Here is a 27,928-nt window from a genome sequence, read left to right as displayed (position 1 = left end):
GATCCCTGGAGAACCTTACATCCAAAAGAATGTGAATATACACACTTTTCAGCCCCCCACAATACTTATGCCAGATTAGATTATTTTTTAATATCCTCTTCTTTCTCATCAAACATCTCCAAAGCTATTAACCATTCTATAATAATTTCTGATCATGCTCCAATTTCGCTTTTCCTCTCAATCTCCTCGTTTCCATGTAACAAGCGTAACTGGAGACTTAACAATAGTGTTTTATCTGATGATTCAATCGTTACTAAATTAAAAGAATTCACCAATAACTTCTTCATCACCAATTCGGATCCTTCCATGTCACAAGCCATTATTTGGGAATCTTACAAAGCTACGGTACGGGGTGAACTCATTAGTCTTATGGCTTGGAAATGTAAACAATCCAATATCCAATTGAATACCCTCGAATCTGATATAACCAGCCTTGAAACCCAATATTTTTCTGATCCTTCTGACATGATTTCACATGCCCAACTTATGAAAAAGAAATATGAATATAACAATATTGCGTCTGCCTTAGCAAACAATGATATTTTCATTTTAAAATCTGGGCATTATATTGGAGGCAACAAGATGGGTAAGGCCCAAGCTCGCTATTTGAAAAAGAAAAATGAGACACATCACATCTCTTCTATCACTAATTCCCACAATCATTCAATTACTGATTCACTAGGTATTAGTACGGAGTTTGAAAAATTTTACTCCGAATTAATGAAATACTTAAATACAATTGCTCATCCAATTTTGCCATCCCATCTCAAAGAGGAACTAGAGAGTCAGATAACAGTGCAGGAAATCCAATCCACTATCCAAACGCTTTCATCTAATAAATCTCTGGGCCCGGATGGCATTACTAGTGAATTTTACAAAGTCTTATCTACTCAACTCAGCCCCCATTTACTGAAATATTTTAATTACATACACTCACATCCCGATTTACAACATAACTTCACGGAAGCCAGCATAATAATATTCCCTAAACCAGAAAGAGATCCCACTAAAGTGGGCAATTATAGACCAATATCTTTACTTAATTCGGATTATAAAATACTTGCAAAAATTTTAGCTAACAGAATAAATAAAGTAATTCATCTACTCATAGCTCCTGACCAAGTAGGCTTTATTAAACAACGCTATATAGGAGACAATTTACGCATTTTTCACAATGTCTCTGGTTGTGCAAAAGTTTTAGCTGAACCTGTGGTAGGAATTGCAATAGACGCTGAAAAGGCATTCGATAGAGTCGAATGGCAGTTCCTACTACAGGTTCTTAAGTGGTTTCATTTTGGTGAAGATTTTGTGGCTTGGATACGCGCATTATACTGGAAACCACACTCTAGAATTCTAATCAATAACTCACTCTCTGATCCAATTCCTTTACATAGGGGAACAAGGCAAGGCTGTCCTCTTTCACCTCTCCTTTTTAATCTTTCGTTGGAACCCTTGATATCCGCAATTAGACAATCCCCTTTCATCTACTCATAGCTCCTGACCAAGTAGGCTTTATTAAACAACGCTATATAGGAGACAATTTACGCATTTTTCACAATGTCTCTGGTTGTGCAAAAGTTTTAGCTGAACCTGTGGTAGGAATTGCAATAGACGCTGAAAAGGCATTCGATAGAGTCGAATGGCAGTTCCTACTACAGGTTCTTAAGTGGTTTCATTTTGGTGAAGATTTTGTGGCTTGGATACGCGCATTATACTGGAAACCACACTCTAGAATTCTAATCAATAACTCACTCTCTGATCCAATTCCTTTACATAGGGGAACAAGGCAAGGCTGTCCTCTTTCACCTCTCCTTTTTAATCTTTCGTTGGAACCCTTGATATCCGCAATTAGACAATCCCCTTTCATCTACTCATAGCTCCTGACCAAGTAGGCTTTATTAAACAACGCTATATAGGAGACAATTTACGCATTTTTCACAATGTCTCTGGTTGTGCAAAAGTTTTAGCTGAACCTGTGGTAGGAATTGCAATAGACGCTGAAAAGGCATTCGATAGAGTCGAATGGCAGTTACTACTACAGGTTCTTAAGTGGTTTCATTTTGGTGAAGATTTTATGGCTTGGATACGCGCATTATACTGGAAACCACACTCTAGAATTCTAATCAATAACTCACTCTCTGATCCAATTCCTTTACATAGGGGAACAAGGCAAGGCTGTCCTCTTTCACCTCTCCTTTTTAATCTTTCGTTGGAACCCTTGATATCCGCAATTAGACAATCCCCTTTCATACAAGGAATTCCTTCAACACCCCTAGACGTTAAAATAGCAGCATATGCAGACGATATTATGCTTTTTCTTAAAAATCCTCAAGATTCTCTGTCTGCACTCATCCCTTTGACGGAAATATACTCGTCTTTCTCAGGATATAATGTAAATTGGAGCAAATCAGTTATCTTTCCGCTCAATGATCATGCTTCATACTCTGACATACAAAATTTTTCATTCTCATGGTCTACCTCGCCTATAAAATATCTAGGTGTATATGTTCATAAAGACCCTGAGGTGGTTATAGACTTCAATATCACTAAATTGAAAGAAATGATAAATAATACCTTATCACAATGGTCTCCATTATTTATTACTTGGTGGGGTCGTATTTCCGCAATCAAAATGACTCTATCTCCACAAATTCTATTTAAACTCATCATGCTTCCAAACTTATGTAAACCACAATTGTACAAATGGATAGATAGTCAATTAACTTATTTTATCTGGCAACATAAAAGACCTAAAATAGCGCTCAGCAAATTGAGAGCAGCAAAATCCCTAGGGGGGGATAAATTTTCCTGATTTTTATAAATATCATTTAGCCTCCTTAGCCAAATATGGGTCCTACTGGATAACATATAGAGCATCAGATGATCCTTTTTTACTCCCTTCCTGGCTAAACTTGGAAGTTTTCATTAGTAAACCAATACCTATATATGCTCTTCCTACTATGACTATGCCTAAATGTCTTAAGAATTTCCCTCTCTTCCCAGTGACTCATACTGCACTTCGCGCTTTTGATAAAGTAGCAGTACACTCCATTTTTTCACACATGGATATGACCCTCTGGAACAATAAGTCAGTGAAATTAAACAAACGTTGTTTGAACTGGAAGAAATGGAAAGATGCAGGTGTGTGGCAAGTTCGGTCCCTTTTTAATGGATCTGATCTATTGCCCTTCTCCGAATTCTGTGAGTCCTTTCCATCTCTCTCAACTAAGAAACATCAATGGTCAACACCAATGTTCCCTCTAAGGATTGATGAGGTGTGTGCAAAAAAAAATATGCATGAGCGACAAGTTACATATTCCACAAATTTATGAGCAGGCACGGACGCATTTTTAAACAAATGTAGTTTATCCTTGAACTCCTTATGTATTTTTAATCATCTATGGATATGTTTGTATGTTTATTGTTCAAATGGTTTTATTTATTTCCCAAAATTTATTTTTGTTATACACATTGAAAATATTTGATATTGCGTTTAAATCAAAATCTCAATAAACTTGAAACGAGTGCCCATGAGATTGTGGGAGGGTTAAATACTCAAAACTTATAACAATTTACTTAAAGTTTTTGCTTCGCCAGCTTTCTGGTATCTTTACATAATGCAGTGGCGTACCTAGCATATGTAACACCCGGGGCCCATCATTTTTTGGCACCCCCCCATCTGTACGAAAAACATAATTTTTAATAACAAGCCACACGTCACACATGAGTACCTAGGAAAAGGCAGCATCTTACATATTGCAGTGAACAGTACATCAATACACCCATTGTAAAACTAAACAAGCCAGACCAGCACAGATCAATCCTACACCGTCAATCCTAACAAAAAACTATGTCTTTCGAACACAGAACACACCTTCGCCTAGTATGGAATATGTAATCACTGTAGTGTGGATTTTAGCTACGGAGATAACAGCTCTGATGCTCATAGAATTCTGAGCATTAGAGCTGCTACCACCACGGCTGGTGCTAAAAAACGCTTCACAGTTTTGTAAAAGGGGGGATAAAATAAAAATACATAGACAAAAGTTAAATTGAACCAGCAAGAAGCTGGACTCTGCATACAATGCTTCACAGAAACAGTGACACATGTCTCCTAAAGCAATAAATAAATTGAAAATTTTTTCTACCTTTGTCTTCTGTGGTTTCTGCTTTCCTCATCTTCTTGTAACTCTCTTCCTTCCATCCACTTCCATCTCTCTTCCCCTATATGGCATCTTCTCTCCTTCTATACCCCTTCCAGAAACTGTATGCCTCCCCCTTCCATCTCTCCTTTCACCCCCATTGGTCTGGCATCTCTCTCCTCTCCCACACCTCTCCTCTGCAATCCCTTTCCCTTTTTTCCCTCATTTCCCTTTTCAATTTATTTTCTGCATCTGTCTAGATTATGTTCTTACTACCCTCTCATCAATGTCCTTTTTTACTGTCTACCTAAAGCTTGCCACCTCTTTCCCTCACCCCTCCAGTGTTTCCCTAACTCAATCCTTTTCTCCCCATCATGTGTCCTCCTTTTATTTATCCCCTCCTTCCATCATGTACCCTCTTTCTCCAACCCTTCCATCTAGTACTTTCTCCTCTCTCTGTCCACTTATCATCCAGCATCTGCTCCCCTCTTTCTCTCCTCCCATTTCCTTCTGGCATTTGCTCCCTTATCTCTCACATCTGTACTTCCATCCAGCATAGGCTCCCCACTACCATCCAATGTCTGCCCTTTCTCTCTCCATCCACCTCTCTTCAATCAGCATCTGCCCCCCTTTCTTTCCCTCCAATATCCTTCCCCCTTATGTCTCTTCCCTTTCTCTGTACATCAATTCCATCAGCACCACCCTTCTATACCACCCTGCCTCCTTTCTTTCCCTCCACCACTCTTCCATTCCAGCAGTCCTGCTCCTTTCTCTCCCTTCATGCAGCAAGGTCTCGCGATGATTGTAGCTGCCTGCTGCCAATCCACCCCATTCTGACGTACTTGCTCTAGAGCGGACTCAGCAGCCGCATGCTGGAAGGGCCCGTGATGACTCGTCTGCTGGCTCTGCTCTGGAAGAAGTAAGTTACATTGGAGGGGGTGGACCCGGCAGACGCAGGGAGTTGCGGCAAAGTCCCACAATGACTGGTCTGCCGGGTCCACCCCCTCCAACGTAACTTACTTCTTCCAGAGCAGAGCCAGCAGACGAGTCATCGTGGGATCTTCCTGCACCTCAGCGCGGATGCTGACTCTGCTGAAGAGAAAGTAAGTCAGTGGTAACGTGACCATTTATATTTTTCATCAAAAGGGGACATCTATTAATTGACTGTGTATCCTTTCTTTCTTTCTGCATTCAGGCCCAACAATTGTCCCTTTCTATTCCCTCCCTCCTTCCTTCTCATGTCCTTAGTTCCCCCAGTGCCTCCTTCCCGTGTCCATAGTGCCCCCAGTGCCTCCTTCCCATGTCCTTTGTGCCCCCAGTGCCTCCTTCTTATGTCCCCCCCACTGCCTTCCAGATTTTGCCCACCCCCAAAGCCAGCCAGCTCTGCCACCTCTCCATTTTTTTCTCTCTGTCACCACCCCATCCCCTATGCTCTGGCATCTCTCTCTTCTCCTTTCTTTCCTTCGCACCCCATAGTCTGGTATCTTCCCTTCCCTGATTCTCTGGCATCTCTCTCCTTTCCTTTTCTTCCATCTTTCCCTCCCCCTCCATGCTCTCACATCTCCCCCTTCCTTTTCCCTTAGTCTGGCATACCTTCCTCCTTCCCTCCAAGCCCTGGCATCTCCTTTCATTCCCTCCCTCATCTTCCTTCTCCCTCCAGCTGGGTACCGCAACCCTGCAGCTCTGGACTTCCCCACACCTGCTCCCCCAAATTGCCATGCTTCGGTTCCTCTTCTTCCTTCCTCCCTCCCCCCGCGGGACCCTGCGGCACCATCAACTCTTACTCCCTCTAACGCCGGCCCTGCAACTCCGGACTTCCTCGCACCTTCTCCCCCCCCCCTTCGGATCTCTATTATTTTAAATGTTATAGCGGCGGCGCTGTATCCATTAGTGGAGACGTCTAACCTCGGCCTGCCCCGGAACTCTTACTGCAGCAGCCGCCCGTCTAGGCAGGAACAGGAAGTCACTGTTGCAGTAAGAGTTCCGGGGCAGGCCGAGGTTAGACGTCTCCACTGATGGATACAGCGCCGCCGCTATAACATTTAAAATAATAGCGATCCGAAGGGGGGGCAGGTGTGGGGAAGTCCGGAGCTGCAGGGCCGGCGTTACACCAATGAGAACAAGGGGCAGATCGCTCCCCACTTAATACGCCACTGATTGCATATGAAAGGAGCCGCCGCTGCTGCATCTTAGGCAAGCAGGGCAGACCGCCACTGCCGCCACTTTCTCTCACCTCCGCTCGAGTGAGCGACACCAGAAGAAGCATGAGCGATGCCACTGAAAATAGTGAGCGATCGCTCATACGCTCACCTTAGAGGGGAACACTGGTCAACACTATCTTCACTTCTATCCAATATACACTTATCTGATACCTCGTCCATATATATGTGGAGTACTACGACTATAGATATAGGAAAAGCTATGTCATTTTATCATAAGATCTTAAGAGATTTCTATTATAAATCATCCCCGGCCATTATAAATAAATGGTCAAAAGATTTAGATGGTGTGATGACTGATACGGAATGGTGTAGATTATGGTCAAAAATTAACAGACCCTTATTATCAGCTAGTATGTCTCAATCACTTCTATTTGTAATGTGGAGAACGGTATGGACTCCTTATAAAAAGAAAAAAGCAAACCTTTCTACTGATGATAATTGCTGGCATTGCCTACAATCACAAGGAACACTTAGTCACATGTTATTCACATGTCCTCTAATTAAACCTTTCTGGATGCAGATTTGGTCCTTTATATGTCATATCACTAAATGTACTGTTGATTTATCCTTTGATATTATTATTAAACGTTCTCTTCACCCCTGCTTTAAATCCAGTCTATGTGAAGACAAGCTGATTTCAGTAGGCATTCAACATGTCCTTCAAAATTGGAAGTCAGCGTCTCGTCTGAATTTCCCCTTCTGGTGGAATTCCTTATGCCTATATAAAAGATTCGAACAATATGCAGCTGAAAAAATGCCACATAGACAGAAATTATCGACCCAATCTCTTTGGGCTCCCATTGATGTTTATATTCAATCTATATGATACTTTCAATATGTATAATATAATTTGCTTGTGAATATCTGATTTGTTTGCTATATTGTACTTCAGTCTCATCATGACTTTTGTGAACTGTACAAGTTGATGTATATTTCCTGTATCTGTGTGATTTTATAATAAAAAACAGATTGGAACTTAAGAAATTCAAAATGCCATTTTTTTCTCTTGCTGCACATAAATCCCCAGGCCCTGATGGATTGACCAGTGAGTTTTACCAAAAATTTGCCTCACAACTTTCTCCTCACTTACTCACTTACTTTAATCATACACATACCTTTCCTAATCAGCAAAGACATTTTACTGAAGCTACGATAATAATATTTCCAAAACCAGATTGTGATCCCACCTTGGTCAAAAATTATAGACCTATATCCTTGTTAAATGTTGATTACAAAATTCTGACAAAACTTCTTGATAATTGTCTTAATAAAGTTATTGAATTGTTGATTTTGCCTGATTAAGTGGGATTTATCAAACACAGAGTGATTGAGGATAACCTTAGATTATTCCATAATATAAATGGATGCGCGAAACACCTCCTGAAACCTGCAGTGGGATTGGCCATTAATGCTGAAAAAGCTTTTGATAGAGTGAAATGGCCTTTCCTACTGCAGGTTTTGTGATGGTTTAATTATCTCTTGGATACAAGCCTATCTCAAAAGTTCTTATCAACAAGTCAGTGAGGAAGGAAGATAGGGACTTATCAGGGGGTCGGTAAATAACTGATACCTGGAGAAGCAGAGTTGCAAATAGACAGATGGAGTGGACTTCAAAGGAAGGAAAGCAGTAAGTTTGAGATGGGAGAAAGGATTGATACCTATAAGATGCTGAGAGTAACAGCCCAACACCACCTCCATGATCAACTGAATGAGGTGTATGTGAGAAAAAGTAGCCTCCATGTCACAGGGTGGCAGCTGGAGGCAGGGAGGAAGGGGGAGGAGGGAACAGAGATTGGTTTACAGTTTTTGTGAAAGCATTTTTTCGTGATTGGCTATTTTTCATCATGTGTGACCTCAATGAGCAGCGCTACAGCATGGTGTTCTCTTTTAAATTGGGTAAGAACTGAATCAGAAGCCAAGGGCAGGCCTCAACGACGAGATTAAAGCACACAACGAGGGAGTCGTGAAGGCAGGATGTCAAGAGATCAGCCAAGGGTGTATTGTTCAAGAAATCACTTTATTGATGGATATGCCACAATGGGTCAATAGACCCAATGTGCAGCGGCGGCCAAAAAAGCAAATAGGATGCTAGGAATTATTAAAAAAGGGATGGTAAACAAGACTAAGAATGTTATAATACCCCTGTATCGCTCCATGGTGTGACCTCACCTGGAGTATTGCATTCAGTTCTTGTCTCCTTATCTCAAGAAAGATATAGCGGCACTAGAAAAGGTTCAACGAACAGTGACCAAGATGATAAAGGGGATGGAACTCCTCTCATATGAGGAAAGACTAAAAAGGTTAGGGCTCTTCAGCTTGGAAAAGAGAGAGCTGAGGGGAGATATGACTGAAGTCTACAAAATCCTGAGTGGAGTAGAACAGGTACAAGTGGATCAGTTTTTTATTCCGTCAAAAATTACAAAGACTAGGAGACACTCGGTCAAGTTACAGGGAAATACTTTTAAAACCAATAGCAGGAAATATTTTTTCACTCAAAGAATAGTTAAGCTCTGGAATGCATTGCCAGAAGTTGTGGTAAGAGTGGATAGCGTAGCTGGTTTTAAGAAAGGTTTGGACAATTTTCTGGTGGAAAAAGTCCATAGTCTGTTATTGAGAAAGACATGGGGAAAGCCACTGCTTGCCCTGGATCGGTAGCATATAATGTTGCTACTCCTTGGTTTTGTTTAATAGTCAAAAATGGGATAATTAGATGATAAAACAAAACAAAAAAATGGAGGAACTGGAAACAAAATCCACAGTCAAACAAAATAAAGTTTCTAGTTTAAATACACACTGGTGAAACATGCTCAATACCTTCACCCCTCATAAACATATAGCTAAAAGCTAACTTCAAATCAGTAAAGCACAGTGAGGAAAACGCCTCAAATGTTGCAAAGCTAACATAGCTTTGTAACTAGAAAGGAGAGCCTTACCCCGCAGACTCAATGTGTTTCTAATACTTCAGAGCCCTGAAGAAATGATCAACAGATCATGAAATGCTGGCTATCGTTGGCTCATTTACTCAGAAGAGAAAATAGCAGTGGTTTATTGACTTAGTAGAGAAGATAAGTCACGGCAGCTAAAAGATAAGTTCTGCTTTGTTTTTTCAAGCAAACCTTAGGGTTTTTTTATCGCCTATGATAGAATGCTGAAAGGGAGCTAATCAATCATTTACCTCTCCTTTCTAGTTACAAAGCTACGTTAGCTTTGCAATATCTGAGACGTTTTCCCCACTGTGCTGTACTGGCTTGAAGTTAGCTTGTAGTGTAAGAGGGGTGAAGGTATTGAGCATGTTTCACCAGTGTGTATTTAAACTGGAAACTTTGTTTTGTTTTGTTTGACTGTAATTAGATGATAAACACAAAAAATTCTTATTAATCATTGAACAATTTTTACCATGGTAATAACAAATACCATTGTATGTCTTATCTTATTTGTCACTTCTATGTAAATTCTATTGTACATCATTCTAATTTTTACTTTGGGCAAATGAAGCTTGAGGTGGGCATATCATAATTATACAGACGTCAATCCTTAGAACCTCTTATGATGTAAATATCATTCCAAGTTCCCGTCATGTATATCACTTGTAATCGTTTATGCCCACCACCCCCTACAAATTAATGTTTTTGCTTAAGATACTAATCTAAATGAATTAATTTATTAAATTAATATTACCCATAAATTTAATATTTTTAGTATTTTAAGTCTCGATAATCTATAGATTGAAAATGGTACATGTGCATCTATTTCCTGGCAAAACCCTTTGTATGTTGTATCACACTCAAATTCTAATTATAGTTGAAAGGCAACACATATCTGAGACAGGTGGAACATCACCACCATTAACGTTGATTTTTTTTTTTTTTAAAGCTCCCGATGCCTGAATTATTAAGGGGTTTCAATCCCAGAGCGGGTCATCCTCAGGGGATGTTAAGACATTAATGCCTTTCTACAAAAAAATGTGTCGAAACAACTTTGTTAGTACTACAAAGCATTGATATTAAACCTGGGTTGCCACAAGATAAACTTTTTGGATTAAATTAATTGATAAATACAAAAATACGTAATAAACCCTACTACATAAGAACATAAGAAATGCCATCTCCGGATCAGACCCATGGTCCATCGAGTCCGGCGATCCGCACATGCGGAGGCCCAGTCAGGTATACACCTGATGTAGTTTTAGTCACCAATATCCCTCTATGCCTCTCATAAGGAGATGTGCATCTAATTTGCCTTTGAATCCTAGCACAGTGGATTCCTTAATAACCTCCTTTGGGAGAGCATTCCAGGCGTCTACCACTCGCTGCGTGAAGCAGAACTTCTGGACATTTGTCCTGGACTTGTCCCCCCTTAGCTTTAAACCATGTCCTCTTGTCCGTGTCGCGTTGGACAATGTAAATAATTTATTTTCCTGCTCTATTTTATCGATGCCTTTCAGCATTTTGAACGTCTCAATCATGTCCCTTCGCAGCCTCCTCTTCTCAAGGGAGAACAGTCCCAGTTTCTTGAGTCATTCCTCATATTCCAAGTTCTCCATACCTCTTATTAGCTTCGTTGCTCGTCTCTGCACCCTCTCCAGCAGTTTTATATCCTTCTTTAGGTTGGGAGACCAATGTTGGACACAGTATTCCAAGTGTGGTCTGACCATTGCTCTATAAAGCGGCATTATGACTTTCTCCGATCTACTCGTGATTCCTTTCTTTATCATGCCTAACATTCTGTTTGCTTTCTTTGCCGCTGCTGCGCATTGTGCCGACGGCTTCAGGGTCCTATCTATCAGTACACCCAGGTCCTTTTCTTGTTCGCTCTTAACCAGAGTTGCGCCTGACATTCTATACTTGTGTTCCTTATTCTTACTACCTAAATGTGATAATTAAAATTGCTGAAAGCTTCACGTGTGTGTGCACACCCTTACTTCATTGTGAAACTCACTCTATTCTTATCCTAGTATAACCTGTGCCTTGACTATCCTTATCCTAATATTGCCCATATTATTTCTACTCATTTCATGTTATTGAACTCCACTGTACAAAGAAAGTTTTTAGTTACCGTATGGCTTACCTCAACATTGTGAATCATAAATTCAATCTTCTCAAACTATCCTTAAGCATCTCATTTTGAATAATTGGCCAGATAATGTGCCTTTTATGTACGAGAAGAAAACAGAACATTATCCGTTAAAAGAAAAGATTCAACATGAAAAATATATCGCTCATGATCAAGGAGAATGCTTACTGTGAACAGTTTAGAGCATGGGAAGCAAGTTTCTTAAAGGAAGGATTAACCTTTTTGTGCCAAAGGTCTTGTCAAACTGAATTTAACTGTGTCATTAAGATGTGTATAGATGTTACGCCCATGTGTGGGCATGGTGGCGTCTCTGCATAAGTGAATTCAATTCACAATGACTTATTTCAAGAACACATATGAACACCGCACTCACATGTGGACGTAGCGACATTGCTGCAAATATGGATTCAATTTCCAATGACTTGTTGCGGAAACACGTATGGACGCCACACCCAATACACATGAGGACAGGGTCAATACACACAAGGGCAGAACAGACAATCACAGTTCTTCCCATCAGGAGGAACTCATCAAATGCCACCTCGACAACATCCAGTCACACGCTGAAACATTCGGTTCATTTGTGATACTTTTTCTCTATTGCCAGAAAGTTTTGCTCGTCTTCAATGTTCTTTTTTTCTGGTTTCTTCTGAGATCTAAGATGATTTCTTGGCTTGCTTTCTTTTCTGGAGTTGGGTTTTTTTTTTGTTTCATCACTAATTACCATTTTGCTGTCATTCCATAACTTTTCAGGCTCTCTATCTCCTGTATCAAGACAGGCAAATCTTTTGTCTAGTTTTATCAAATAATCTGATGGAATATTTTCAGTGTCAATTTTGGTAGGTCTCTAATGATCTTCATTTTGTGATACTTTACTTTGATCTTATTTGTCAAAAGCTCACGGTCACTTCCACAATCAGCTCCTAGTTTAGTCCTTGCATTCAAAACTGCAGATTTCCATTTCTGTCCGATGCAGATGTAGTCAAATTTGATTTTGCTACATGCCATTTGGAGAGGTCCATGTGTACTGATGATGTTTGTGGTGTTGGAAATGCGTATTCATGATTGACAGTTTGTTCGGTTTGCAAAACTGTACTAAGGTATCTCCAGCTTCATTTCTTCCTCCTATGCCATGCTTTCCAACTACTGCATTTTCAGGTATACTTCCTACTTTTGCATCGCAGTCCCCCATAATTATTAGTAAATCTTGTTTCAGCATTTGATCTATTTCATTTTGAAGTTGTTCGTAGAGCAGCTCTACATCCTCATCTTCCATGTCTGTCGGAGAATATACTTAGATTAAGGTGACATTGATTGGTTTTCCCTGTAGATGGATTGACATGACTCTTACCACTGATAACATTGTAATTCAGTATCATCTTTGAAAGCTTATTGTTGAATGCCATGTCATTTTTCCTGTGTGGTTTATGACCAGAGTAACAGATCCAATGCTCGTTTGGTTGAAAATTGTCCTGTCCTGTTCATTTGAGTTCACTGATCCTTTCCAGTGTTTTTTTCCATTTGATCTTTAACAATTTCAAATTTTCCTTGATTCATGCTTTGTACGTTCCATGTTCCTATGTTAAGAATATCTTTATAGATTTTGATCTCTCTTTTCTGTCCAGCAACATCAGCATCAAGATGTCCTGGTGGTTTTGATCCCTCTGCTTCACAAACACTGGGCATACTCTGGGTGATTATCAGCTCTTCCCTAGTATCACAGTGAGTGCCTTCCAACCTTAGGGGACCATCTTCCAGCACTATATGTCGATTCTTTGTGTCTCATCATCACCAAGTTTCTTGGCAGAATGCAGATGTAGGTTGCTGGGCCTTTCTTCTCAGTATACATTTGATGGTGTCGCTATAGTGGAAAACCTATTGCAATATTAAAAAAAGGAAAACCATAGAGAGTGCCCCCAGTGACATATAATCCAGAGCTGGAAAAAAAGAGAAAAATCATGAAAGATCTGTAGCCACTGTTTCAGGATGATGAATTGCTGAAAGATATTTCCAGCTCCACTAATTCTAGCCTTTCAACAATCACCTAATCTGAAAGTAAAAAGCATATTCCCAATATAAGCTAAAAAAGAAGAGAATGGCATACATCTTTGCAATATACCAAGCTGCAAACTGTGCCGACACATTTCATAAGAACATAAGAATAGACATACTGGTTCAGACCAATGGTCCCGTTTCTTGTTTCCACTACGGCCAATCCAGGTCACCTGGCAGAAACCCACATAGTAGCAACATTTCATGCTACAGGATCCCACAGTCAATCAGATGGGAAAACATTCAGCATAAGGCAGTAGTTTACTAGCATATTTTCTTTATGGAAAATAGTAGCAGCATAAATCTTTCTACTTCCATGCATAATGTGAAAAAATCCTAACTCTACATACATATAGCAAATCTACTATACAACAATAGCACTGATTCCTGTGATTCAAACAAGAACCCTAGATAAGGATAGACAGCACTGCAAATATTACATTTAACCCTAGAACACCAATACACCTACTGCTAGTAAAACAGAACAAGTGGGACTTATACAGAATTCTACATAGAAACTATATGCAAGTAGAATACTACACCTCTGTCACATAAAAAACACAGACACACTCATACCAAATACAGAACAAGGATCACAAATTAGAAATATAAAGATAAAAATTTAACATGGAACCTCAAGAAGCCAAATTAAACAAGTACTACAAGATAAGAGAAATAAAAACAAGTGTATGTATTTTTATACTAAACAAAATTCATCTGCGATGCATATTTTCTAAAGCTAACATATTCCACAGCTAATCAACTAAGGCTCTACACAGGCAGGAGCAACATACCTTCACTCCTGCCCATGCAGAGCCACTAGCTAATTGGCTGCCGTGAGTTCCTATGGTAGCCAATTAGCTAGTGGCTCTGCATGGGCAGGAGGGAAGGAAGGTCGCTTCTGCTGCGATTCACCGCTGGACTACCAGGGAATCTAAAGGTACGTGGGTGAGGTGGGAGGGAGATAACAATAATTAGAATCGGCTGGACAGGAGGCAGGACGGATCCCTCCTGTCCTGACCACCACTGGACTACCAGGTCTCACGGCAGGCCTGGCAGAGGCCTGCAAGGCATCGTGAGAGAGGGGGAAAGGGTACATAACTTGAAAGGGAGGGAGTGGGGCTGGGTGCAGAGATTAGCAGGGGAGGGAGCTGGATGCAGAGCAACGAGGGAGGTCAACAGGGTGCATAGCCTGGTAGTGCAAGGCAAAGCACTACACTTGAATATAACCCCCTCCCCCACCCCCAGGTTATATTCGAGTGAACCTTTTTCCTCTTTTTAGGGGGAAAAAAGGTTACCTTGGTTTATATTGAGTATGTACAGTACATTCTTGTAGCTCTGCATCGCCTTGTCTCACCACATCTCTGTCTTCTCCACCTCTTTTGTCTAATCCAATCCAATCTTTAGGTTTTTATACTGGGTCATCCTTGTGATAAGGCTCAACTCGGTTTACAATAATTAATTCTTTAAATAAAAGTAAGAACATTAAGTTGGAATATACCGAAATGAGAACAACACTGTTAAAATCTTCAAAGTAAGTTAGGAAAAGCCATCAATGATTTCTTGTACCTCTCCCTTTCTCTCTACTCCACTATAGTCCAGTAACTCTCCTCCTCCCTTCCCTCTTATGGTCCAGCAGTTCCCTGTACCCTCTCCCTTCTTCCCCTTATGATCCAGAAAATTCCCTGTACTCTCTCTCTCTCTCTTTTCCTTTTGTTGTTGGTAGCATCTAAACTAAACTAAATCTTGGACTTATATACTAAGTCATCCCTGAGAAACTAGGCTCGACTCGGCTAACAATAGTTGTATTTAATAGAAAGAATTGACCTCATGGAAACATATCTGCTAGAAAACGTTGAAACAGAGTAGTTTTCAGAATTTTTTGAAGAAGGGATAGACTGGATGTTATTTGAGAAGGTAGGTCATTCCAAATTGTTGTTAGTAAATAGGGGAAGGAATGAACATCTTTTACAGTGGGGAAAGAAAGTTTAAATACATGGATAGTTCTGACACTTGAAGATCTCAAAGAATTTAAAGCTAGAGGAACCAATGAATCAAAGATACCATGTAAGATTTTACAAACTATGCAGGCACATTTAAACTGAGCTCTCAATCGAAAAGGAAGCCAATGTAAATTTCTCAACAGAGGTGACACATGGTCATACTTTGTTTTACCAAAGATCAATCTTGTGGCGGTATTTTGAATTAACTGGAGTCTTTTTTCCATTTCCTATGCTCAAACCCATGTAAATGGAGTTACAATAGTCTAGTTATGCCATAATGATGGATTGAACCAAAATTGCAAAATGATGTTGATAAAACAGGTGACGGACACTTTTCCGTGTATGCAAACTGAAGAAAAATTTCTTAATCTGATGGTTTACCTGACAATGGAAAGAGGGAGGAGTCTAAAAAGATTCCAAACACTCTAGATGAAGACTCAATTTGCAGAACATCACCGGAATTAAGGGTAATTGAACTAGAAAGGTTTGCAATTTCTGGACCAAACCAAATGTTTTTGTTGTGTTTAATTTCACTAGAGCCAGAGATTGTAATTGTAATTTGGATAAGCAAGAATTTATGTTGATTAATCAAATTAGGGTCGACTTCAAACAAAATAAAAATATCATCCACATAAGTAAATAGCAATTCAATAGGGCTTCATGTCCCCTCTCTCTCTTTTCTCCCCCCCCCAAACTTCACCATCTTCAACTTCCAGTATAGCAGCAGCTTAGAGAGGAGAGCTGATTTAGGAAACTCTGCCCGGTTCCAGTAGATGCACTGCACAAATCTGGATGCTGTTCACCTTCCCAGGTTATGTTGGCAGGAAACTGCACATCGAAAGTGAAAGCCTGCCAGAACCTTAGAAGAATCACAGCATCAAAGTCTGTGTAGCTGCATCTTCTGTGGGTCCAGCGATCTTTCCTCTCTTATTCACTCCTCTCTTCCTCCCCCCTTGTGATCCCCTTCCTCCCCCTCTCTTCATGGTCCACCTCCCACCGAATGGTTCACCATCTTCCTCCTCTCTCCCTGATTCCCTCACCATAGTCTGGCATCTCTCCTGTCTTCCTTCACCCCCTACAATTCTGCCCTCTACTTTTTCCCTTAACTCCTCTTGGGGTCCAGCATCGCTCCCTCTTCTTTTCTCATCCCCCCTCAAGTTCAGCACTAATTCCCCAGCCTCCACCTTTTATTCTAGCAACTCTACTCCTTTCTTCATTCCCCCCCATGTAGTACTGCTACTTCTTGTCACATAAACAAGAAGTTGGAGGACAGAGGAGGACAGGGTGTGGCAGAAGGAAGGATTCAGTAGCAGCCCAGGCAGTGTTAGGATTGCATGTGCCGGATTGACAGCCTGAAGAGGAAAAGTGGTAGGAGAAAAGGAACATTGTTGGACTCGATATTGGGGGGGGGGGGGGGATGTTGAGGGAAGAAGAGAGAACCACGCTGTATTTATGGCGGAGGGGAAGAAAGACAGGCCACAAAGTAAAAAAACAAAACAAAAATCTTACTGCTTTGTGTAGGCTCTGTGACACACCTGCATGGTGCTCTAGTTTGTTGCAACACATCGGTCGAGAACCTCCATAATGGGGGCTTACAACATGCTTATCTTCAAATGTGGTATGTATATATCATTCAGAGCAAAAAATGTGAAGAAGTGTGCCCTGGGATCGGTATTGTTGAATCTTGCTACTATTTGGGATTCTGCCAGGTAGTAACGTGGATTGGCTACTGTTGGAAACAAGACACTGAACTAGATGAACCATTGGTCTGACAGTATGGCTCGTCTTATGTTATTGGAGAGATAAACCAGATGCTAAAGACAAGAATAGATTTTCATTGACAGCCAGGATGTCACCTCTGTGGAACAGCACTTTATAAAACCAGAACACTGCATCAATGATTTTATGGTGAGATTACTAACAAGAAATTTTTAGATAATCCTGGAATGTAAGACCTTTGAAGTCAAAATGATGAAATATTTTGACATCCACCAGACAGGACAACAAAGGTCTGGGTTTTCTTTCACAGTTTTTAAACCATAGAATGATATTGCTTTGTCAACCATCTATTTCTCCTTGTCTCTCACTCATCCATCTCTTCCTGTTTCTTATCTAATCTACCCCTACCCTCTTCCCATGAGACAGCCATTGGCATGCTTTTATGTTTCACTTATATATTCTGATATTTGTCAACATTTGCTCATTTCTGATCGAAAATTAATTTAAAAAAATGTATTGTTAGTCTAAAAAGGTATCATCATATTTTATTTTATTTTATATGTTTTGTTTTATTTCTATTTATGGCCTTTAAAAGTGGACTAACATAGTTACCACACCACTTTATCCACAGTCTCGAAAAGGGAGTGACCCAGACAAAGAAAAGAAAGGTCTGGAAAGCAGAGCTGACAGCATTGGAAGCGGCCGAGCAATCCCAATTAAGCAGGTATGCTTTTATTTCTTTAATATTTTTCATTCCCTTGCTTTGCTGTAATTGGAGACACCAATGTCTTGGATCCTAGAAGCACTTGTAATGCTGAGCTGCTGTGCTTGAGACTTTGTTTGATGCAATACGATGAAAAATCTGGAAGTTGCTCACTTGACATCAATTAGAAGAGTCTCCTGTGTGTATTAGAATGGGATCATTAGAATAAGAACAGGAAAAAATGTGACAACAGGCTCTAATGAAGTGCAGTCTGCCAACCTGCATATGGAATGTATGTGGAAGCTCCTTCTGCTTCAAAGGCTGCCTTTGTAGAGAGTGCTTTGATTGGACTATTTTCTGTCAGTTGACAGTGATAAATCAAATCACTATACAAGAGTCCTTTGTGATCACAGCAATAGTTTGATGTGATTCCCAATATGCAGTTTAAGTGAACATCTGAACTAGCCTTTTGGGCTGGTATGTAAACAACAAAGTAATTAGTTGTACAATCCTAGCTGGTGTATCAGCTGTGTGCTCTTGTTTGTAATTTGTGAATGAAGGAATTGTATTTTTCATTAAATTTAATTTCATTTAGGCCTTTTTTAGAACCATAATATATGACCTTAATTCAAGACTTTTTACTAGCTGGTAGTACTGGCAACCTTTTTTCCTGCCTTCCAAAAATGTTCTATACACCCTATTAAACTTCTCACTCTAAATCTCCCAACTTGTTTTTTCTATCCCATTGATTCACTGGTCAGCCTCAAATCTATGACCCCCAGATTCAGAGGCAACCACCTTCCAGGTAAAGCTATTCTGGGTCATATGACTTCAAGCTGGAAGTTGTGGCAGCTATTTTACAATGGAAATGGCATGGCATGGCAGGAGCAAATGTCCAAATGTGCTACTAGATCAATAGGTATGGTAGGCCTTGGAGGGCCTACTGGGGGGGGCTTCACCTTGAGGGGAGGGGGAGGGATGAACTAAATGCAAACTGTACCTGTTCAGGGTGGGGGGGGGTGTGAGGGAGTCAGTGAGAACTGTTAGTTTAGGGGAGCTGGTGACAGCGCCACTATTGGAAGGGAAGGGTTAATAGGAATGTCAGACATCGTGGGGGTGGGAGATTTAAATGTTTATACCTTTTTTTGTCTAAAAAAATCTTCTTTAGCGCCTCTCCAGACTGGTACAGTTCACTGATGGGTAATAACTCACCATGACCAGCAGGTGGAGACTGAGAGAAAACCTTTTAGCTGTAATACAAATAGCTGTGCTTCCCCCTAATATAACCAGTTTGTTCTCAGTCTCAGCAGGTGTGGTAAGCTGTTGCCAGTCTTCCCTTGGTTAGTATAGGCCTGTTGGAAGTTGTTTAATGGCCTTCTTGTCCCCGTCTGGTGCCGGACAGAGTTTGGGGGGACACTTTAGGGCAAAGGTCTCAAACTCGTGGCCCAGGGGCTACATGTGGCCCGCCAGGTACTATTTTGCGGTCTGTACTAGTGCTGTCTTTACTAGTGCTGCCCGCTCTTTGCAGCATCCTCCGGCTTCCCCCCTGGCCTCCCGCTCTTACCTTCAGATAATTACCGCATCCTGCAGAGAAGATTGCCAATGCTGTACGATCCTTGCAGGCTGCCGTCGTCCTCAGCAGCACGTTCCCTCTGCCGTGATCCTGCCCCTGATGTCAGTGTTGTTACTGTTCTAATTAGCACTTCTTGGTTCTGCTTGGATATTCGGTAGACTGGTTATATTAGGGGGAAGCAAATCTACTTGTATTACAGCTAAAATGTTTTGTCTCAGTCTCCACCTGCTGGTCATGGTGAGCTATTACCCATCAGTGAACTGTACTGGTCTGGAGAGTCTAAAAGAAAGAAAATTAGCAAGAACCTAAGTTTATATTTGAGTATGTATAGTGACTCCCAGCTGACATTGTAAATTTGTTTTCTTTGTACATAGTCTTACTAACCTCTTTGTAATTAAGTAAAGATCCTATATTTTGGGAAGATAAAAAAATATTTAACATTAAACAGCAGGAGTAAAGTCAGGGTAGGGTTTTTTTGGTGTGTTTTTTAAGGGCCTATAAAGTTGCTGTGGGTAGGCACTAGGCAGTGTGGATACTGTCTAGTTCTCTTACCATCCTGTGCCATTTCCACAGATTTTGGAGGTTAGAACATAAGAATTGCCATATTGGGACAGACCCAGGTTCCAAGTACCTAGCTAGATGCCAAGTAGTAATACAGATTTTATCCTACTTATTCTAGGAATAAGTAGTGGATTTCCCCAAGCCATCTCAATAATGATCTGTGGATTTCTCTTTTAGAAAAGTATCCAAACCTTTTTTAAACCCCAGTAAGCTAACTGATTTCACCACATTTTCCAACAATGAATTCCAGAGTTTAATTATACATTGTGTGAAGAAATATTCTCTGGTTTGTTTTAAATCTACTACTTAGTAGCTTCATCAAATCCTCCCTAGTTCTAGTATTTTTGGAAAGAGCAAGCAAGTGATTCACATCTACCCTTTCCACACCACTCATTATTTTATAGACCTCTATTATATCCCCCCCTGAGCCATCTCTTTTCCAAGCTGAAGAGACCTAGCCGCTTTAGCTTTTCCTCATAAGGAAATTGTCCCAAACCTTTTATCATTTTCGTTTCCTTTCTCTGTACTTTTTCTAATTTTGCTATATCTTTTTTGAGATAGGGCGACCAGAACTGCACACAGTATTTGAGGTGCGGCTGTACCATAGAGTGATGCAAGGGCATTATAACATGTTCATCTTTGTTTTCCATTCCTTTCCTGATAATTCCTAACATTTTATTTGCTTTCTTAGCAATCTCCGCACATTGAGCTGAGGGTTTCAACATATACTCAACAATAACACCTAGATCCTTTTCCTGGGCAGTGATTTCTAACATAGAATCTTGCATCACACAGCTATAGTTCGGGTTCCTCATTCCCACATGCATCATTTTGCATTTGCTGACATTAAACATCATCTACCATTTTGATGCCCAGTATCACAGGGTCCTCTTGCAATTTTTCACAATCCTCTTGCGATTTAACAATTTTGAAGAACTTTGTGTCATCAGCAAACTAAATTATCTCACTAGTTATTCCTATCTCTAAGCAATAAAACTCATGATTTGCAAGCCCTGATGTTAGAAGTAGACTTGAATATTGTTGCTATCACGGATACATGGTTCAGATGCAAACATACCAGGCTATAATCTTTTTAGGAAGGATAGAGGTGGTCGAAAAGGCAGAGGATTAGCTTTCTATGTAAAGACCAATATCCAAGTGACTGAAATGCAGGGGGCCTGGGGAAAGAAAAAAGCAATATGAATTGCTTTGAGAAGAGAAGATGGAACTTCTATCTACATGTGCGTTGTCTACAGACATTCAACTCAATCACAGAAAATTGATAAAGATCTGGTTGCAGATATCTAAAAGTTGGGAAAGAAAGGGGAGGTGCTTTTGCTGAGTGATTTTAACCTTTTGGATGCACACTGTAAAGTTCTGTCTGTGGAATCAGAAAGAAGTAGAGAGATCGTAGATGCCTTTGAAGGGCTCTGCTCAGATAATGGTGATGGAACCCACAAGGAAAACAGTGATGTTGGATCTAGTGCTCACAAATGGGGAGAATGTGTTTTAACATCCGAGTGGGTGTCCACCTAGGAAGTAGCGATCATCAAATGATTTGGTTTGATATAACAGCTAAATTGGAGGGCAGCCCATCTTGTTCCAGAAGGGTGAAGAGGAAGCATATTGGTCCCTCCTTATTCCACTAGAGTTGCCACCGGGAACCGTTAGTCCCACCTATCGATATCAGAGCTGAGCTGCCTTCTCATAAAAGATTTCACAGACAGGCAAGAAGCCTCTATCATCAGGCCATTTTCAGACCTATCTTATTTTAGAAGGATGAGGAGGAAGCACATCAGTCCCTACTTACCCAATCAGAGTTGCCGCTAGGAACCATTAACCCTGCCCATTGACATTGGGGCTGAGCTGCCTGCTCATAAAAGAGCCCACGACAACTGGGACCCTCCTGATGGTGAGCCCTGCCTTGCATGGCCCTTCCTGTGGACCACACTTGTGGATTTCCCACCCAAGCCCATAATTTCTCTAAGTTTGGCTGACAGTGAACCATCTAAACTATCGAGCATGCATTCAGCAATATCCATCATTTGGGGGAGAAGAAGAAGAGATCCAACTCAGACTAAGACAATTCATACAACTCGAGTTCTTTCTTTTGTTCAAACCACTACTTCCTGTATAACTAAGGTGACCATTTATTTTTTTCATCAAAAGGGGACATCTATTAATTGTCAGTCCCTCCCCCAACCCTGCCCTAGCCCCGCCCCAATCCCACCCTAGCCCCGTCCCAACCCTTCCCTAGCCCCGCCCCCAATCCTGACCCCAATTTCTTCCATTCATTTTTCATGTACACATAATATCTTCATATCAATTCATAATGGTAACCTTAAAATTAAAAAAAACTACAAAGCACACTATATGCAGAGAAAATGTTAATTATTATTTATATTTGGGGGGTTTCAAAGATGTCAAGGCAAATGACTTTAAAATATGCAATGTCACCTCAGTAACTATAGAAAAATAGATAAATATAGTGCAAAATATAGATAGCAGATATAAATTCTCAAAACTGACACATTTTGATCACAAAATTAAAAATAAAATCATTTTTCCTACCTTTGCTGTCTGGTGATTTCATGAGTTGTGTTTCCTTCTGACTGTGTATCCTTTCTTTCATTTCTTTCTTTTTGTACTCAGACCCAACAATTGTCACTTTCTATTCCCTCCCTCCTTCCTTCCTGTGTCCCTAGTCCCAATGCCTCCTTCCCATGTCCATAGTGCCCCAGTGCCTCCTTCCCATGTCCATAGTGCCCCCAGTGTCTTTCCTGTCCTAGTGCCCCCAGTGCCTCTGTGTCCCTAGTGCCCCCAGTGCCTTCTTCCCGTGTCCCTAGTGCCCCCAGTGCCTCCTTCCCATGTCCCTAGTGCCCCCAATGCCTCCTTCCCATGTCCATAGTGCCCCAGTGCCTCCTTCCTATGTCTTCCCTTGCCTTTGTCCCTCCCACAAAGCCAGCCTGCCTGCCTACCTCCTTCCCTCCCTCCAGTGCCTGATTCAACCCCTCCCCCCCACGATTCAACACCCCCCCCCCCCCAGATTCAAGCCCCCCTCCCGGATTCAAACCGCCCGTCCGTCCGCCCGTGTACCGCCGCTGCCTGCCAGTCTGCCTCCCAGTCTGCCTCCCTGCCGCGCCGATTCAAACCCTGGTCCACCGCTGTTGCTTCTTCCCGACGTCAATTTTGACGTCGGAGAGGAAGTTCGGGCCACCCAGGCAGCGATTGGCTGGCTCGGAACTTCCTCTCAGCCGTCAAAATTGATGTCGGGAAGAAGGGAAGAAGCAGCAGGGGCGGCCCAGGGTTAGAATCGGCGTGGCAGGGAGGGAAAGTGATCGCCCATCCTGATGTCCCCGCGCACAGCTTCGGGACGCTGTCCCTGAAAACGAGACATTTCGGTGTCCCGAAGCGGTGGGTCGGGACAACAGGACGGTCGTTCTGAAAACGGGATTGTCCCGTTGAAAACGGGACCTATGGGTCACCTTATGTATAACTAACCCTCACCCAAAAATGCTTATAGACCTTTCAAGTACCGGAGTTGTTAACACTAAAAAGTATCAACTTCATGACTTGATAGTAGATCATAAATTAAACTGCCTTTGGTAAAGAGAAACTTGGTTAGTTGAGGGTGACACAGTAGCATCCTCACAATTAGGTCCCTCAGGTTATCAATGCATTTCAAAGCCTGGGGATATGAAAAGGGGTGGAGGGCCTAGCTTTCATCTTCAGAAGTAGCTATTGGTTTTACAAAAAGCAGATTATTCAGATATTCCCAATAGAATGTTTACCAATTTCTTCAGATGTTTTGTCTATGTCCCTTCTTGTCTCAGGTAGTTCAACTGTAAATCTTCTAACGGAAACCATCCTACAAACTGCCACTAAATTTCAAGACTTGGTTGTTCTAGGTGATTTTAATTTGGCAGGATATGAACGATCTGGGATTCAGTCAATTAGTACTGGTTCCAGCACACAAACTGGGAAACGTCCTAGACCTAGTTTTTGTCTCAAAATCTTTAATGTACTCTAGTATTTTTGAATTTTTTTTTTTTTTCCATTTTTGAGGATCTCTCTGGTGGTTGGTACCAGATCAGTGTGTAGAAGAGAGTTATAGTCCCCAAACCAAAGCACTTTGGTCTTGTTTATTAAGGGCTCCTTTTACAAAGGTGCGCTAGCGTTTTTAGCGCATGCACTGGATTAGTGCGTGCTATAGTGCGCGCTAGCTGAAAAATTACCGCCTGCTTAAAAGGAGGCGTTAGCGGCTAGTGCACGGGGCAATTTAGCACGCACTATTAGAAACATAGAATATGACGGCAGAAGAGGGCCGGTGGCCCAACAAGTCTGCCCACTAAAGAACCCTCCCTCCCTGGTGTACCCATCCATCTTTTATGAATAACTTTGTAGCATCCGCACCTGTTTGTCCCATCGACTTTTGAAGTCGAGTACACTACTAGCCTCGACCACCTGGCGTGGAAGGTTATTCCAACGATCAATCACCCGTTCGGTGAAGAAGTATTTCCTGGTGTCACCATGAAATCTTCCCCCCTTAAGTTTTAGCGGATGCCCTCTTGTTGCCGTGGGACCCGTAAGAAAAAATAATTCTTCCTCCACTTCAGTGCGACCCGTGATGTATTTGAATGTTTCTATCATGTCCCCTCTTTCTCTGCGCTCCTCGAGAGAATATAGGCGTAGTCTGGTCAGACATTCTTCATATGTGATGTCTTTAAGTCCTGAGATCATCCTAGTGGCCATTCTCTGGATCGACTCCATTCTCTTCACATCTTTCTGATAATGTGGCCTCCATAACTGGGCACAGTACTCCAGGTGAGGTCTCACCATGGATCTGTATAACGGTAGTATGACTTCAAGCTTTCGGCTGATAAAGCTCCTTCTGATGCAACCCAGCATTTGTCTAGCCTTTGCTGAAGCTTTCTCCACCTGATTGGCAGCTTTCATATCTTCTCGCATGAGAACTCCCAAGTCCCTTTCTGCAGTGGTTCTCGCTAAGTTTTCACCGTTCAAGGTGTATGTTCTGCATGGGTTTCCGCTCCCAAGGTGCATTACTTTACATTTTTTTGGCATTAAAGTTTAGTTGCCAAGTACTGGACCATTGTTCCAACAAAAGCAGGTCCTTCTCTGCGCGTTAAGGCCCTAACGCACTTTTGTAAAAGGAGCCCTAAGTTTGAGGAAGTTCTTTTGTGTCCATGTGTTCAGATTCTCTCTGGTCCTCGTTAGGTATTGTAGGGGTGACCTCAAAGGAGTCTCTGGCTACACAAAGTAGAAAGATGTCATCTGCGTAAGAAAAAGTGCCAGGGCTCTTAAGTAAATGTTGAACAGGGAAGGGGACAGCGGAGATCCTTGTGGCACTCCACAAGATGCAGTCCATTTTTGGGACCTCTTATTTCCTTTGCTTTCTTCATAGGTCCTATTTCCCAGAAATTTAGCAAACCATTTTAGGACAAGTCCATATATGCCCATAATTCAATTTTAGGAGTAGTAAGTGGTCTACCACGTCAAATGTAGCAACATAAGATTATCTGCTCTTGCATAAATATAATTTTGCCTTTGATGTCAATTCAAACAGTAATGATTCTGGACTGTGTGACTTCATGAAGCTATGCTGTGAACTTTGGAATCCAACAGCCTGTTTTAAGAAGTCTGTCAGTTGTATATTGACACTAAATTCTATCAGTTTTGCATGACATGTTATGCCTCCAACTGGCCTAAAGTTTTCAACTTTGGAGAGGTCTAATCCTTAGGTTTGGGGAGTCCAGGCGATGGCAGATATTGTTCTAGGACAGTGTTTCTCAACTTCTCCAAATACCCCCTAAGTCTAATAAATATCAAACAAATACCCCCGACCACCAACTTCACAAGCTCCACCCCATAATAATAGTACTAATTGTAATGAAATTTCTTTGATTCCTTCTTCTTATAAGAACATAAGAATTTCTGCTGCTTGGTCAGACCAGTGATCCATCATGCCCAGCAGTCTGCTGTCGTGGCACCCCTAGGTCAAGGACCTGAGCCCTAACTGTGTCCAGCCTTACCTGCTTACATTCTGGTCTAACAGGAACTTGTCTAACTTTATCTTGAATCCATGGAAGAGCGTTCCAGTTTTCCACCACTCTCTGGGTGAAGAAGAACTTCCTTACTTTTGTACGGAATCTATCCCCTTTTAACTATAATCTTATTAAAAATACATAATGGTAACCACAAAAACAAACTATGCAAAGCACACTGTATGCAGAGAAAATTTTAATTATCATTTATATTCTGTATTTTTTCAAAGAGGTCAAGGCAGATGATTTTAGAATATGCAATGTCACCTCAGTAACTGCTACAGAAAAATAGACAAATATAATGCAAAATATAGACTGCAGATATAAATTCTCAAAGCTGACAGTTTGATCACTAAATTGAAAATAAAATCATTTTCTCTGCCTTTGTTGTCTGGTGACTTTATTCTTCTCCTTTCCCAGTCTCTTGTTGCACTTCCTTCTGTCTATGCTCTTAACTGTTTTTCCAGGACCTTTTTAGCCATTGGCTGTTTTTCTCTTCTTCACTTTCTGCCCTACATCCAGCGTTTAACATTCAACTTTTTTTCCCTTTTTTCTACTTTCTTCTCAAAATCTACTTTTCCATGGCTTCCTGTCCCTTCCTATCTCTTTCCTCTCCCATGGTCTGGCATCTCTCTCTCTCCTTCCCTTCCCCTTTCCATGATCTGATATCTCTCCCCTTCCCTCCTTCCACCCCAGTGGTCCAACATCTCTCCTTCCCTCCCTCCCCCCCCAGTGGTCCGACATCTCTGTTCTTCCTTTCCCCCATTCCCACAGTCTGGCATCTCTCTCCTCTCCTTCCCACAGTCTTTCATCTTTGGGACAGTGCTATGAACAAGAATGCCCAGTGAACTTCTAAAAGCTGTTACTCAGAATTTCAAATTCTGCGCTTTTCACTGTTTTTCAGCATTATATCTGCTTAATTTCTCTTCTCCTCCTCCCTGTTTCTTACTAAAAAAAAAAAAAAATGCCCACAAAAAAATAAACCCTTCTCTGTCCTCTGTTAAATCTTATTTTCTCTTCCTCTTCATAGGAATAAAGGTCAGACTTATATTAACATTAATTAAATCCTGGTGACTAAAGTAGGGAAAATCCTGTATAAATCCTGTGTTTTAGGGTAGCCACTGAACTGGTATAGATCCTGCATTTCTGTTTAAAATCCTGTGTCTTAGGGTAGCCAGTGAACTGGTATAGAGCCTGCATTTCTATTTAAAATCTTGTGTTTTAGAGTAGCCATTGAACTGGTATAGAGCCTGCATTTCTGTTTAAAATCCTGTGTTTTAGAGTAGCCACTGAACTGGTATAGAGCCTGCATTTCTGTTTAAAATCCTGTGTTTTAGGGTAGCCACTGAACTGGTATAGAGCCTGCAATTCTGACCTACTAGTTTTCAGCCATTGTGTCTGCTGATTAGGTGTAGAAGGGAGGGGCTTTGATTTACTTCTAAGGTTAACTGCATTATCTTTGGGACAGTATTGTGAACAAAACTGCTCTGTGAACTTCTAAAAGCTAAGTTACTCAGAATTTCATATTCTACTCTTTTCACTGTTTTTCAGCATTTTATCTGCTTAATTTTTCTTCTCCTCCTCCCTGTTTCTTACTTAAAAAAACAAAAAAATAAACCCTTCTCTGTCCTCTGTTAAATCTTACCAAATGATCAGGACTACTCAAATCAAGTCACTTCACAACCAATCAAGATGACCTTTATTCTATGCAATCACTGTGGTGCTTTAATTCCAAGACACACAATTTGGAGGCTTAGGGTCTGATTCTCTAAAAGTGCGTCCCGATTTTAGGCAGCTGTAGGCGTCCTACAGCTGTCT

The 27,928-nt window shown here is 41.2% G+C and overlaps 1 protein-coding gene across 6 annotated transcripts in view; it reads left to right on the top strand.

The window, feature by feature from the left end:
* Nucleotides 1-27,928, top strand: part of AGAP1 (ArfGAP with GTPase domain, ankyrin repeat and PH domain 1) — a 1,748,840-nt gene that overhangs the window by 470,868 nt on the left and 1,250,044 nt on the right. For all 6 annotated transcript variants that reach the window (XM_033947219.1, XM_033947222.1, XM_033947220.1 and 3 more), the window contains one exon: nucleotides 17,843-17,935. In XM_033947219.1, the coding sequence (XP_033803110.1) occupies nucleotides 17,843-17,935 (93 nt within the window). The remainder of the gene's footprint in view (nucleotides 1-17,842; nucleotides 17,936-27,928) is intronic.

This window comes from Geotrypetes seraphini, chromosome 5 (genome assembly GCF_902459505.1).
Source record: "Geotrypetes seraphini chromosome 5, aGeoSer1.1, whole genome shotgun sequence".
NCBI lineage: Eukaryota > Metazoa > Chordata > Amphibia > Gymnophiona > Dermophiidae > Geotrypetes > Geotrypetes seraphini.
The sequence above is the reverse complement of the archived record's forward strand: the minus strand, read 5'-3'. Positions and strand labels throughout refer to the sequence as shown.